The sequence below is a fragment of the Stigmatopora argus genome, chromosome 14, assembly GCF_051989625.1.
Source record: "Stigmatopora argus isolate UIUO_Sarg chromosome 14, RoL_Sarg_1.0, whole genome shotgun sequence".
NCBI classification, from domain to species: domain Eukaryota; kingdom Metazoa; phylum Chordata; class Actinopteri; order Syngnathiformes; family Syngnathidae; genus Stigmatopora; species Stigmatopora argus.
This window is the reverse complement of record NC_135400.1, coordinates 2002723-2017053: the sequence shown is the minus strand read 5'-3', so window position 1 is coordinate 2017053 and position 14331 is coordinate 2002723. Positions and strand designations below refer to the sequence as shown.

Sequence of the window (14331 nt, the reverse complement as noted above, 5' to 3'; positions counted from 1 at the left end):
GTGAAAATAACACAAAGTGAAAACAGAACATAGAACAATAACACAAATCAAAACACACAGAGACAGAACATTTAGACCAGTGGTGTCAAACTCCTTTTTTTGTCGTGGGCCACATGGTAGTTTCGATTACATCCGGAGGGCCGTTATGTCTTCCAACTAGGCTGCCAAAATTAATCGATTAATAAATTCACAGCTTTCTCGATCGTGCTAATCGATAGATCATTTTTGGACATTCAAATTAGTACAAATTTTTGCAATTATTGATTTAAAATGAGGAAACACAGGAAATAATCTACAATCTTCATTTGAATTTCATCATAAAACAGAAAGTTGGCACTCATCATTTACTTTCTCGGGCCACACAAAATGATGCGGCGGGCCAGATTTGGCCCCCGATCCACCACTTTGACACATGTGATTTAGACAATACAGACCGGTCTCCATCCACCCTTCAGTGGTCACAACATTCTTCCCAGTTATGTCAAATCCTGGAAAGTTCTAACATGCACAGACAAATAAACACAAATGTTAGTAAAATGTAGATTTTTAATCAATTCAAAATTATTTTTGAATGCACACACAGTGGCTCTCTTCGCTGACCACACAGGAACGCGACTATTACAGTGGCGCACACAGCTCCTCCCCACAAATCTCACAGGAAGATGACTTTATTTTGATTAAAGCACACAGCTTTTTATCAGTGCAGTGCATACAGAAAAGCGACTTTCTTTCATAAAAGCACACCGCTTTCTATCAGCACAGTTCACACAGAAAAGCCACTTTCTTTACGAACCCAACATAGACTGAACAATTCCAACAAAGACACAAAATACACTTTCCGTGAATAACAATCTTGTCTCAATAGGCCGACAATCTCAGATTATTCCCCACAGACTCTTCTAAAATTTGGATGTTTGTGTAAATTGTGCAGAATTTTAAATCTGCTTACCTTTTTGGCATCCGAAGAGTCTGCAGAGAAAATCATTAGATTCTAGACTTTCAGAACAATCACGTTCACCAATTTTAGCGGTCATTGAGTTTGTTCTGAAAGATTTTTTAGAAAAAAACGCAGAGAAGACACAGATTGCTTTTAGCGGTCACTTCAGACTGGTTTATTTGGAAAAAAGGCACCCTCGTGTTGTCTGACCCTCGTGTTGTCTGACTCCAGTATTTAAATTTTCCCAGTGGGCGTTAACTTAAACATCTATTGGGGCAGAGATCTCAAGATATAACACTTCCTTCTGAACTATAAGAACTGGACAGGATTACGGGGCACGGGTTGGAACAGTTTTACGATATTGTCACTTTGAAGCATTCCCTACAACTGTAGAACACAGAAACAATTGTTTATAATTGTTAAGCCCGGCTGCATATGGCTGTATGCCTTACATCAATTAAACCACATAACAATTGCTAATCAAGAACTCCAAATTCATTCAATAATGTGAATCATGTTGCATATTAAAACCAGTTGTTTGTTTATTAGAAATATCCCAATCTAGCAGCTTTGTTGCAAAAATTTGACATTAAATTGTCACTGTAGTTTGTCAGTCATCTACAATAAGAACTTTCTTAATCAATATTTTCCCGATGGTTAGACAAAAATAAAAATATAATAAAATTTCTACCATTTATCCACTTTAACATCAAAAAGACAAAAACAATTTACAGTTGTTTTCAGATATCAATTGTCAGGTCAATTTAATCACATACATATCCAAGTACTTTAAATAAATGTAAGAGCGTTACCGAAAAACAAAATGAACCCAAAATCAATTCTGTAAAGTCCAAAAACGGTATCACTATTAACTCCTAATAATGATTTTGATAATAGACTTTAGGGTTTTATCAAAGTCTCCTGATATTAGGTCACACTTTACACAGGCTTGAAAACTCTTCTTTCATTATTTTTTTCAAGACTAAACCTTGTGATTGTGGAACGTTTACCTTATCTGATTGAAATAATTATACCAGTTTCTAAACATATGACTTTGTGATATCCACAAGTGTATTAACTTGGACTTATTAATTTTCCATCTTTTAAATCATTTAGCGATCAATTCTTTATATTATCAACTCTTTTATAATTTCTTAATGTAACAATTTTAATTTATTCCAATTCATGACAAGAGACTTTTGCATGACAATTGTACTGCGCCTCTCCTCCTCACACTCTTTTCATTCTTTTAATTTACTTTGGAATTCAGATAGAGACACAACATTTTTCCCGGTTATGTCAGATCCTGGGAAGTTCTCAAATTGTAATTTCTCGTATGTTGGCACACTCGTATGTCAAGGTATTACTGTAAGGATTTTTCTACGGCTAGCTAGTCTGATCATTAACTTAATTTAGCACATTGACCTGGCATGATCTCTTAGGCTAGAATGGAAATAAATCACATCTTCTTGGACAGCGAGACCTTAACAGGGAAGGAATTATGGGTTTCAAGACAAGTGTGGAATGTACAACACACAAGACTTAAGTGATAATATAAACAGAATACATGATGAGTGTCAGTAAGCCTGGTGAGGATATATTTTGAATATATGACAAGTTTACACTTATATTTTACTTTTATACTTAATCCTTGAATTTGATTTTCAACACTGCCCCGTTCTTCTGCAGTCAGACGGGTTTGCACTTCTGTGCTGTGCTGTCAACTTAGTGGACATTCAAGCTGCAAGCAACAATTGGGTGAAGATTGCAACTTCTTTGAATGTGTGTGGTTTTATGAATAAGGTGCAATTTAATCTAGTATATTTTTATTGTTTTTTTTTTTAGGTTTTGTCAGGGCCAGACAAGTAGGCGGCTGCACCTGTCATCCAATTACTGGTCCAGCCCCTAATGGACTAAGCAGCAGGTGCGGCTCATCACAGCCACGGAGCTATTTAAACCACCCAGAGCTGGACCACGATGCTGACACGCGTTTCAATCTTCTTCTCCAGGCCAAGAGATGGCAGTAGTGAAGTGTATTTGCCTATTTGTCCACCGCCAAAATGCTTATTTCAATGAAGAAATATTTCTCATTGCGGGAATATCCTGACAAAGCATTTGAGCTTCTAATTTACAAATTACAAATAAACTTATAACGTACAATGTATGCGAGGACTAATACCGGAAGCTCACATGGAGATTTTACTGACAGAAATGGAGTGAATTATGTGTCATCGACAGAATCTTTCGGTCATTGCTCTCAATTGTTCTGGAAAAAGGATCCACACGACGTAAGAAATCCCACTTAACGTTAGCATATGAATTAGACCACCATTTAAATATGATGATACAAGATGTGGAATACTAATACATTACCTGTGCGGGTTTCACACCAATTAGAATTCTATCATCGCTTTGTGTGTACGAGCATCTTTTCGATCGTTCTGCAAAGACACCGAGTGGCTTGTGGCCTTGTTTGTCGACCTGTTATCATTTAAGTTTATTGTAGTGTTGGACATGGCTACGGGACGGGGGCAGCCATTATTTAAAAAGCACACGACCTGTCTCAACCAATTATATTTGTGAGGTACTGCGTTCAATACGGAATATGCTTGCCAGTGTTGTGCTATTGCTAACCCTCAATACCGATGTAACTGAAAGCTGTAAAGCCAATGTGTCGTTCAGAATATGCGTTTTCCGAGACTAAGCGAATGAAAGATATTAAATGGCCTTCTCCCATGCTGTGATACTACATTTGATATTTGTTTACGTCTCCTTTGCACGTCAGGCCCGCGACATTGTGGTCCCAATATACTAAAAAGTGTGAATCACCAAAACAAGTGCGGAGGGAGTCCGACTGAGCAAAATCGGTTTTTTTTGTTTTAAATTCATTAATGGATGAAGAAACTCCTTCTGAATCATTGCTCTAATTAATCTTTTATTCACTAACCAATCGTGTATTCAATAAAAAAATGCTTGAGTTGTGAAAAAGCTTGAATTCAAAACACTTGAAGTCAGTTAGTCTTAAAACATACTTATACTACAGTACTAACACTTTTAAAGCAGCCATATGTAAGATTTCATTTATTCATTAAATGACCCACATATTTCCACAGACAATCCTACTGTGACCTCAGAGAGTACTGAATTCAATAGACTGGACTTTACGTGGCCACAACATTTATCCTATTCCTATTGTATTTGGAAAATTAGGGGGTAAAAGTGCAAAAACAGTTTTAATCCCAGATTAAATTTACCCTGTTGGCCATGAGCCAGAGCCAGTAACCAGAAATGTCTCATCTCGTCTAATTTTCTAAACCGCTTTATCCTCACTAGGGTCGTGGGGGATGCTGGAGCCTATCCCAGCTGACGTCGGGCTAGAGCAGGGGTAGGGAACCTATGGGTCGGGAGCCACATATGGCTCTTTTGATGGGTGCATATGGCTCTCCGCTAACCTGTGAGGTAAACTATGGAAACTGCTGGTGAGAAAGCGCAGGAATAGGATCTTTACGCCTTATAATCATAATATTTTTTTTCATTACACTCTTCTGCATGGATATTCTCATTGATTAGCAACAACGGAACAATGTCGTCAAAAGAATTCAGAGACTTTTTGTACATCCATTTTTGTGTATCCATGTGTATGTATGTGTATCCGTGTATGTACGTGTACGTATGTATTATGTGTATGAATGTGTATGTACACGTACATATATATATATATATATATATATATATATATATATATATATATATATATATATATATATATATGTGTGTATATGTATGTATATGTGTGTGTGTATATATGTATATGTATATATGTATATATATATATATATATATATATATTTCAGCAACATGCTTATTTATTAATTAACTACTAATGTATTACCTATTTGTCTAAAATGTCTTTTCCTGTCTGTATTCTCACCCTCTTGCTACTGTGACAGTAAAATTTCCTGAATACAGGATGAATAGTTATCTAAAATGTCTGGGCACTCATATGTCAAGGTATTACTGTATTTTGAATTTGAAAAAAAAAATCATATTTTAGCTATAATCCTTATGAAGTGAGTGTGTTTGTGAGTGTGTGAGTGTGTGAGTGTGTGAGTGTGTGAGTGTGTGAGTGTGTGAGTGTGTGAGTGTGTGAGTGTGTGAGTGTGTGAGTGTGTGAGTGTGTGAGTGTGTGAGTGTGTGAGTGTGTGAGTGTGTGAGTGTGTGAGTGTGTGAGTGTGTGAGTGTGTGAGTGTGTGAGTGTGTGAGTGTGTGAGTGTGTGAGTGTGTGAGTGTGTGAGTGTGTGAGTGTGTGAGTGTGTGAGTGTGTGAGTGTGTGAGTGTGTGAGTGTGTGAGTGTGTGAGTGTGTGAGTGTGTGAGTGTGTGAGTGTGTGAGTGTGTGAGTGTGTGAGTGTGTGAGTGTGTGAGTGTGTGAGTGTGTGAGTGTGTGAGTGTGTGAGTGTGTGAGTGTGTGAGTGTGTGAGTGTGTGAGTGTGTGAGTGTGTGAGTGTGTGAGTGTGTGAGTGTGTGAGTGTGTGAGTGTGTGAGTGTGTGAGTGTGTGAGTGTGTGAGTGTGTGAGTGTGTGAGTGTGTGAGTGTGTGAGTGTGTGAGTGTGTGAGTGTGTGAGTGTGTGAGTGTGTGAGTGTGTGAGTGTGTGAGTGTGTGAGTGTGTGAGTGTGTGAGTGTGTGAGTGTGTGAGTGTGTGAGTGTGTGAGTGTGTGAGTGTGTGAGTGTGTGAGTGTGTGAGTGTGTGAGTGTGTGAGTGTGTGAGTGTGTGAGTGTGTGAGTGTGTGAGTGTGTGAGTGTGTGAGTGTGTGAGTGTGTGAGTGTGTGAGTGTGTGAGTGTGTGAGTGTGTGAGTGTGTGAGTGTGTGAGTGTGTGAGTGTGTGAGTGTGTGAGTGTGTGAGTGTGTGAGTGTGTGAGTGTGTGAGTGTGTGAGTGTGTGAGTGTGTGAGTGTGTGAGTGTGTGAGTGTGTGAGTGTGTGAGTGTGTGAGTGTGTGAGTGTGTGAGTGTGTGAGTGTGTGAGTGTGTGAGTGTGTGAGTGTGTGAGTGTGTGAGTGTGTGAGTGTGTGAGTGTGTGAGTGTGTGAGTGTGTGAGTGTGTGAGTGTGTGAGTGTGTGAGTGTGTGAGTGTGTGAGTGTGTGAGTGTGTGAGTGTGTGAGTGTGTGAGTGTGTGAGTGTGTGAGTGTGTGAGTGTGTGAGTGTGTGAGTGTGTGAGTGTGTGAGTGTGTGAGTGTGTGAGTGTGTGAGTGTGTGAGTGTGTGAGTGTGTGAGTGTGTGAGTGTGTGAGTGTGTGAGTGTGTGAGTGTGTGAGTGTGTGAGTGTGTGAGTGTGTGAGTGTGTGAGTGTGTGAGTGTGTGAGTGTGTGAGTGTGTGAGTGTGTGAGTGTGTGAGTGTGTGAGTGTGTGAGTGTGTGAGTGTGTGTAAACTCAACTTTTATTTATGACAGCTGAAAGCAGAGTTGATGTATGAATCGTTGTTTTTACATGATGTGCCCTAAACGCACCACATGGCTGATTGGTCGTAACGTAGCACGACTTTCCACGTCATTTACAAACCGTCATTTTCGGAAGAATTTCCGCCAGCGAGTTTCTAGCTGCTCCCTGTAACACCTTTTTTCCTGTCGTGACGGGAGTTATAAAACATCCACCTATCCATCTATTCTCTAATCCTCTAATAGCGTGATGTACGGATGGATGTGTGTGTGTGTGCATCTGAAAACTCGCTGGCTGAAATTCTTCCCTAAATGACGTGGAAAGACGTCTTGGGTAACCGCGTCCAGCACCATCGCGTCTCGCCGAGTCTTTCCGTCACGACGGGGAAAAAACGTGTTTCGGGGACCAGGAATAGATAAACCGTGATTTATGGATGGGTGGATGTTTTATGTTAACATTCTCACGCTACTTTTGTCCAAACCCTGCATCGTAGAGAGTTGACATTATCGTGGCCAGAAACTGCTGTCGGATCCTAATAGACGAGTGATTGAATTTCTTTACCTTCTCTAAGTGTGTAAACTCAAGCTTTGAGCATTTCCAAGTATTATCGATGAGTATGCCTGACCTGAAATATGTTGGCTTGCTGCTCTCTTGTAGTGGTTTAAGTTAGTTGCATGAACTACGCAACAGCACCGCTATTGTGAGTATATTTTTGTCATATTTTCACTTTGGCTACAATGTTTTACCAAAAATAACACCCAAACATTGCTTAAATAGGTACAATTCGTCAGCCTTTCTTTTGAAATTGATCGTCACTTTTCCATATTTATTCCTAAAAGACATACTCCTGCTTCTATATGTATTATACATTCATTTTTGTGGCGAGGCTTCCACCTCGGCGGGAGCTCATGAGTCTGCATCTATATCATGGTTACATAGCCCCGACCATGCTCGGATGCCTATTACTGAGTTTGTGGACTTAGCAGGACCAATATCAGCTGTGGGGCCTGCAGAAAATAGGGAGGTTCGTATGGCCAGGTGTAAGAAAATGGGTCAGACTTACGCTGCGTAGAAGTGGCCAGTGAAGAGCCGCTAAGGGTATGGCAGCTGCCTTGGGTGATGAGACTGAGGAACTGCGTGCTATTCGCATTGGCAAAATGGCTCAATCAGCGACAGCTGCTAGGGCTGTTTTGGTATCCTACTGATGCTTTAGTTTGATTGAATTGAACTGCTGATTTGCTTCTCATATCATATCTGTACTATTTTCTTGATTTATTTGAAGTGCTTAACTTCTTCTGTAGCATACCTGTACATAATTGTATACACATTTGCTGTGCTATGCGTGTAACTGTCATGTTTCCTTTTTTCATCTTACCCATTTTTCAAAACAGATTTTTTTTATTTAAGTGCAACAATTGTCTTTTGGTTCTAAACAAGCCCCCCTGCTTCTTTTACTCTAAAGTAGGATTCGGTTAATGCACATATGAAACTGGTGGGGTTCGGTGAAGGCGCATATGAACCTGGTGGGGTTCGGTAGGTTAAGAACAAGGTTAAGAACCACTGGTCTATCTGGACCCTTGATTAGTTGTGTAAAGTTAAATTTAGTTAGCGGTGATTTCAATTTTTTAAATCTCCAAGCAAGATAACTTCATTTTTTCTTGTCGCATTCCCAAAGTAGGGCCCAAAGCTCCATAAAGAATGTATTAGAGGCGGATGAAGGTCTTTATATGCCAATCAAAGTGATTGACATTTGTGGGCAGTGATATGTTAAGGCTGATGCATACAAGGTTGTTGACCCATTTTATCTTCTTTCATTTAAGGTGTTCCCTAACATAGAACATGCTTCTGATATGGTACTCGGATGATTCGCCTAAAGACGTTCCACCGAACGGTCATTCGGCCGAACGGCCGTTTGTCCGAACGGAGGTTTCGCTGAAATGGGATTCGCGCGCTCGCCCCGCCCCCGGATCGTGTGTGTACAAGTTTTGCAACCTCGGCCCGCGGGCCATATAAGGCCCGTTAGGATTTTTAATCCGGCCCGCCGAGTAGGTAAATCATATCCCTACGGTCATCGGAGGGGTTTCTCCCCGGGAACAGTTCTTCGTGGGCGGATTTTAATGACACATGCTGAGTTTCATTATCGAGCTCCATATATTTCCCGAGTTTGAGCACTTTAAAAATCGGCGGGGGTTCCCCCCGAGCCTATCCGAGAATAGTGCGCCGTGAGCGGACTGGGTTGGACGACGCCCCCGCTGAATTTTTAAATTTAGTGTAACATAAGATGTAAAACTTGTGTTAAGTGTGTCTGTATAGGAATCTAAGTTCATTTAAGTTAAATTTAAAATTTATGTTGCGTAACGAGTGCATCCGTCAAGTCTCTCTCTCTCCCCCTCCCGTCCGCGAACTCCCCTTTGTATTGAATAATGCCTCATTTTATTATTAAACATAACCACTAGTCATTTGTCATTTTATTATTAAGCATCATAACCACTATTTATTTGTTACTCTGTTAGTAGATGGTGAATTACAGTAATCCCTCGATTATCGCGGTTAATGTAGACCAGACATGGCCGCGATAAACGAAAAACCGCGAAGTAGGGTCACCCCTATTTAAAAAAAAAAAAAAAAAAAAAAATTCTTTACTTCAGTTCTCGTAGCAAGCAGAGGACAGGGGAGTGGCTTCCGCTTGCGAGTTTCCGCGTGGATTTTCACGTTTTTATGAACTTCAAAAATGATTTTTAAAATTATGAAAAAAAGCGATTATGAAATTAATTGGCTCCAGAACTTTTTTCCGTAAATTGAAAATTTCGTAAGTACTTTAAATGAAAATTCTCTAATCCGTTCCACGGTCCTCACACAACTACCAACTAAACCCTTTAAAATTGGTCAAAGTGTCCCAATTTTGTATGAAAGATGTGAGGAAACACACAAAAAATGAGAGAAAATTATAAGAAAATTATTTATTAATGTCTTAAAAGCATACAATATATCCTTGTTGAAACGCATTGGAACAAGAGGAACGGTATGCGAGAGATAGAGTACACAACCACTGTCTTATTTTGGGTGGCTGTGTGTGTGTGTGTGTGTGTGTGTGTGTGTGTGTGTTTGCTCTTTCCCTATTGTGTCCCTCTGGGGCGGTGCAGAGCAAGTTAAGCCCTGTGGGTCGGGGACACAACAGGCAAAATCAAACAGACACACACACATCCACCCCAAATCCTAAAAAGACATTGACAACCACACAGACACAAGCACACGTCTTATAAATGCACAATTAAGAATTCAAACAACATTACAAACCTTAATCAACAACAAACATTAATGTTTTATGATTTCTTTGGAATTTAATTTTTCACCCATTTTAATAGTCGCTACTGGTTCTTACCTGTTTGGAATTCACTTGCCCTTCTGCCGTGCTGATTGGCGGACGTTTTTTTGGGGGGGAAAACTATCGAAAGACGACTTTTAATACTGTTTCTATAATGCAACACAAACCGTCAAAGTGGGCGATGGCACGACTCGTGAACACTTTCTGGATGGTGTTTTTTTTTTTCTACGGAGAAAGAAAGTTCGGGAAATATCTCCAGCATTTCTTTGATATTTTTTTTTTTGCTGTTGCATTGCTCGCTGCTTCCTCATCGTCTCTCTTCTCGTTGTATTCCCCCGTATTGTTGAGTGTTCCATTAACTCGAGTTTGTTTTTATGCCCCCTCGACTAACTGGTCATCCACCCTGACCACTTATTTTCATTCGCGCAGCTAATTTTCTTGGGAGGCATGATTATTAAAAACAGAAGCAGCTGCTTTATCCACAAAGCTACCAAATACTACGAATCATCCATAGTTTACTATGCCAGTGTATAACAAATTACAAAATCTGCATTTTTTCTGAAAACTACGAAAATTAAAAAAAACAAGCTATGTCTGACGCGATCAGTCTTTCGAAACGTTACGTTTGCTTTTAATAACTTTTTCAGTTAAAATTTGCCGATTTGAGGATGGCACAAATCGAAACAACCGCCACGTGACATCCGTTTAGGTCACGTGGATGTAGTTTCGATAGATTTTTGAAGCAGCATGGACGTACTGTCGCCATGGCTTCCAAGCGAAGACGAGAGGACTCTGATACTGATATTTTGCCAACGGAAAAAATACAACGAACTGCAACCTGCAAAAGTTCAAGATGGAATACAGTATTATATATCCGTGTTTGGCGCCATCAACAGAAGGAGAATTCTTTGCGTACTTTAAGTATTGCAACATGAAAACAGTTCCTTTGCGTGACAAAGACTTGTTGGAAGTGAAAGTGGATTTTGAGAAGATTAGTATTCTATTTGAGAAAAATGATGGTCTTTGTATTGGTGAGAACGTTTGTCAGTACATGAAAGAGCAAGAAATACTGAAAAAAGTGACTGCCATCTGCACAAGTGTGAGAAAGTTTTATTAAACTGCAGTGAAATATGGAAAAGAAAAAATTCCAATGAAGGACGAACTGCTCAAACATGCTGAGGTAGCTGATTTCAGCATCATCAAAAAAGTTCCTTCATCAACAGATTCCCATGCATGAACCCTGACTGTGAGGTTGATTGGATTGGATTGGATAACTTTATTCATCCCGTATTCGGGAAATTTTGTTGTCACAGTAGCAAGAGGGTGAGGCTGCAGAAATAGGAAAGGCATTTTAGACATAAACAGATAGGTAATAAGTAAGTTAATAAATAAATAAATGAACAAATATATAAATAAATACGCGTGTTGCTGAAATATATATATATACACATACGTGTACATACACATGTATATACATACATACACATACATACAGACGCTCCCCTACTTACGAACATTCAACTTACGAACAACGGTACATACGAACATGTCTGCAAATTGCTTTTAAGTCCAAAATGTTCGCAAGTCCAATTTTGTATTTCGCGCCTTTTTCGGAGTAGTACTTCTTTCCGCCGCTAATACCGACGCCTGGCGCTGTGAGAGCTCAGCTCACCCAGCATCTACCTTCTTCTTCGTTGCAATGCGGAAGTGCGTGAATGTATCTCCAGTGTGCAAAGAACCTTTTTCATTTGTATCATTAAATATCTCATGCATCCAATATTGAATATGGTTGGTAAAAAGCTAAAGGCTTCTATTGAGGGAGTTGCAAGGAAGAGGCAAGCCATTTCATTTGAAACGAGTGGCAATAATAACGAAGCTTGATGCGCGTGAGAGTGGTGAGCGTTTCACGGGCATTGAATCGTTCGACCGTCAGTACCATTTATAAACAGAAAGATCGAGCAGCAGGACCCAAATATTGAACGTTGCACAAAGTTTGCAAATCAATTGAATGATGCCATACAGTGCTACCGCATCATTTATGATGGAAAAAAAGAAGAAAACTGTGCAATCGTCATTAGGTCGCTTCTTTTGCCCAGTTTCTAATACATAAATCTCTCTCTCTCGCTACAGTACTGTACATATTCTCTCCATTTTATTAAATCTTTTTTTTTCAGTACAAACCAATGCGTGTTACTTATACAAGCCTTAAACATACAAATGCACTTATATAAACCTTCAATATACTTATATCGGCCTTAAACATAAATTATAATACAAAATATAGCACTGAATCAACTTACAAACAAATTCAACTTATGAACAATCGCTCGGAACCAATTGCGTTCGTAAGTAGGGGAGCGTCTGTATACACATGTGTACATACACACATATATATACATACATACACACATATATAAGCACATACATACATACACATAGATGTACACTGCGTGTCCAAATGCTGTCAAATTTTAGTATCCATTCTGTCCCGCAAGTCAAGAGTGATGAGTGGTATTGCAGGGCAAAGGGAAATGAATGAGGTTATTGATTTTTACTATAATTTGGACAACGTCGGCGGGCCGGATTAAAAAGCCTAACGGGCCGGGCCGTAGTTTTAAAAACATGTACACAGACGCCAATACGAGCGAATCCGGGGGCGGGGCGAGCGAGCAAATCCGGCGACGAGAAACATGTACACACACGCCAATAATACCCAACTTATTGCTAATTTTGAAATTAGATATTCAGATATTAATGCTCTTACATTGTCAATGCAATTACAAACTCACTCTCTCATGTACACACGCCAATACGAGCGAATCCGGGGGCGGGGCGAGCGAATGCTCTTACATTGTCAATGCAATTACAAGCTCTCTTTCATGATTATAATTTTGAGAGCGAGAGATTACCTGGATATTTAGATATTATATTAATGCTCTTACATTGTCAATGCAATTACAAACTCTCTCTCATGATTATAATTTTGAGAGCGAGAGATTACCTGGTTGATCGCTTTCAACAGTAAACTCTGTCTGTCTCTCTTATGATTATAATTTTGAGAGCGAGCGAACCCGGCGATGACAAAACGTCCGTTAGACGAAATGTCCGGCGTCGAATCCGTTGACCAAAGGTCCGTTCGACGAAACGTCCGTTTGACGAAACGTCCGTTCGACAAAACGTCCTTCGACGAAACGTCCGTTCGACGAACTGTCCGTCGACCAAACGTCCGTCGACCAAACGTCCGTCGACCAAACGTCTTTCGACGAAACGACCGGTCACGGGAGAGAGCAGATGTGCAATGGGGACTAGTTGGAGAAATAAGACGGCTCTGGAAACCCAAAATATGCTAACATAACAAAGATTGCACCAGTCATACTTTTGATACCCCAGAGCAATGCCACATGTGAGCGTGTTTTCAGTGCTGCGAGGAAAATCAGGACAGACTTCAGGATGTCAATGGGACCAAGCACACTTGAGGCCATGTGCTTGGTAAAGATGGCAGCAACTGGCAGCAGCAGCTTGCTATGAACAGAAATATTCAAGGGAGGAGTCAAAAGAGGCAATAATAACGAAGCTTGATGCGCGTGAGAGTGGTGAGCGTTTCACGGGCATTGAATCGTTCGACCGTCAGTACCATTTATAAACAGAAAGATCGAGCAGCAGGACCCAAATATTGAACGTTGCACAAAGTTTGCAAATCAATTGAATGATGCCATACAGTGCTACCGCATCATTTATGATGAAAAAAAGAAAACTGTGCAATCGTCATTAGGTCGCTTCTTTTGGCCAGTTTCTAATACATAAATCTCTCTCTCTCGCTACAGTACTGTACATATTCTCTCCATTTTATTAAATCTTTTTTTTTCAGTACAAACCAATGCGTGTTACTTATACAAGCCTTAAACATACAAATGCACTTATATAAACCTTCAATATACTTATATCGGCCTTAAACATAAATTATAATACAAAATATAGCACTGAATCAACTTACAAACAAATTCAACTTATGAACAATCGCTCGGAACCAATTGCGTTCGTAAGTAGGGGAGCGTCTGTATACACATGTGTACATACACACATATATATACATACATACACACATATATAAGCACATACATACATACACATAGATGTACACTGCGTGTCCAAATGCTGTCAAATTTTAGTATCCATTCTGTCCCGCAAGTCAAAAAGTTTGCCCACCCCTGGTATAGACAAACTTGCCTCTTTTATACTATTATTGTCCCAAATTAAACACATTATCAATAAGATGAGACAGCATTTGGACACATAATGTAATTTATCAAACCCGGGGATTGAAATATAAGAAAAAAGACACAATTGAAGGTGAAAATTTATTTTCAAATTTACTTTCAACATTAAGTACATATTATTATTCAACGAAAGAAAGCAGTCTTTAAATTGAGAGTGATGAGTGGTATTGCAGGGCAAAGGGAAATGAATGAGGTTATTGATTTTTACTATAATTTGGACAACGTCGGCGGGCCGGATTAAAAAGCCTAACGGGCCGGGCCGTATATGGCCCGCGGGCCGTAGTTTTAAAAACATGTACACAGACGCCAATACGAGCGAATCCGGGGGCGGGGCGAGCGAGCAAATCCGGCGACGAGAAA

At 39.9% G+C, this 14331-nt stretch overlaps 1 protein-coding gene across 5 annotated transcripts in view; it reads left to right on the top strand.

Moving 5' to 3' along the window:
- The first annotated feature begins 2063 nt into the window (after positions 1-2063).
- LOC144088063 (uncharacterized) overlaps positions 2064-14331 on the top strand; it is a 61098-nt gene continuing 48830 nt past the window's right edge. Inside the window, exons 1-2 of one of the 5 annotated variants that reach the window (XM_077618275.1) lie at positions 2064-2695; positions 2783-3225. Coding sequence is in view for 4 of the 5 variants with exons in the window: in XM_077618273.1 (XP_077474399.1) it covers positions 3097-3225 (129 nt within the window). In the remaining variant the exon portion in view is untranslated. The remainder of the gene's footprint in view (positions 2696-2782; positions 3226-14331) is intronic. The other 4 variants (XM_077618273.1, XM_077618277.1, XM_077618276.1 and 1 more) reach the window with 4 other exon arrangements.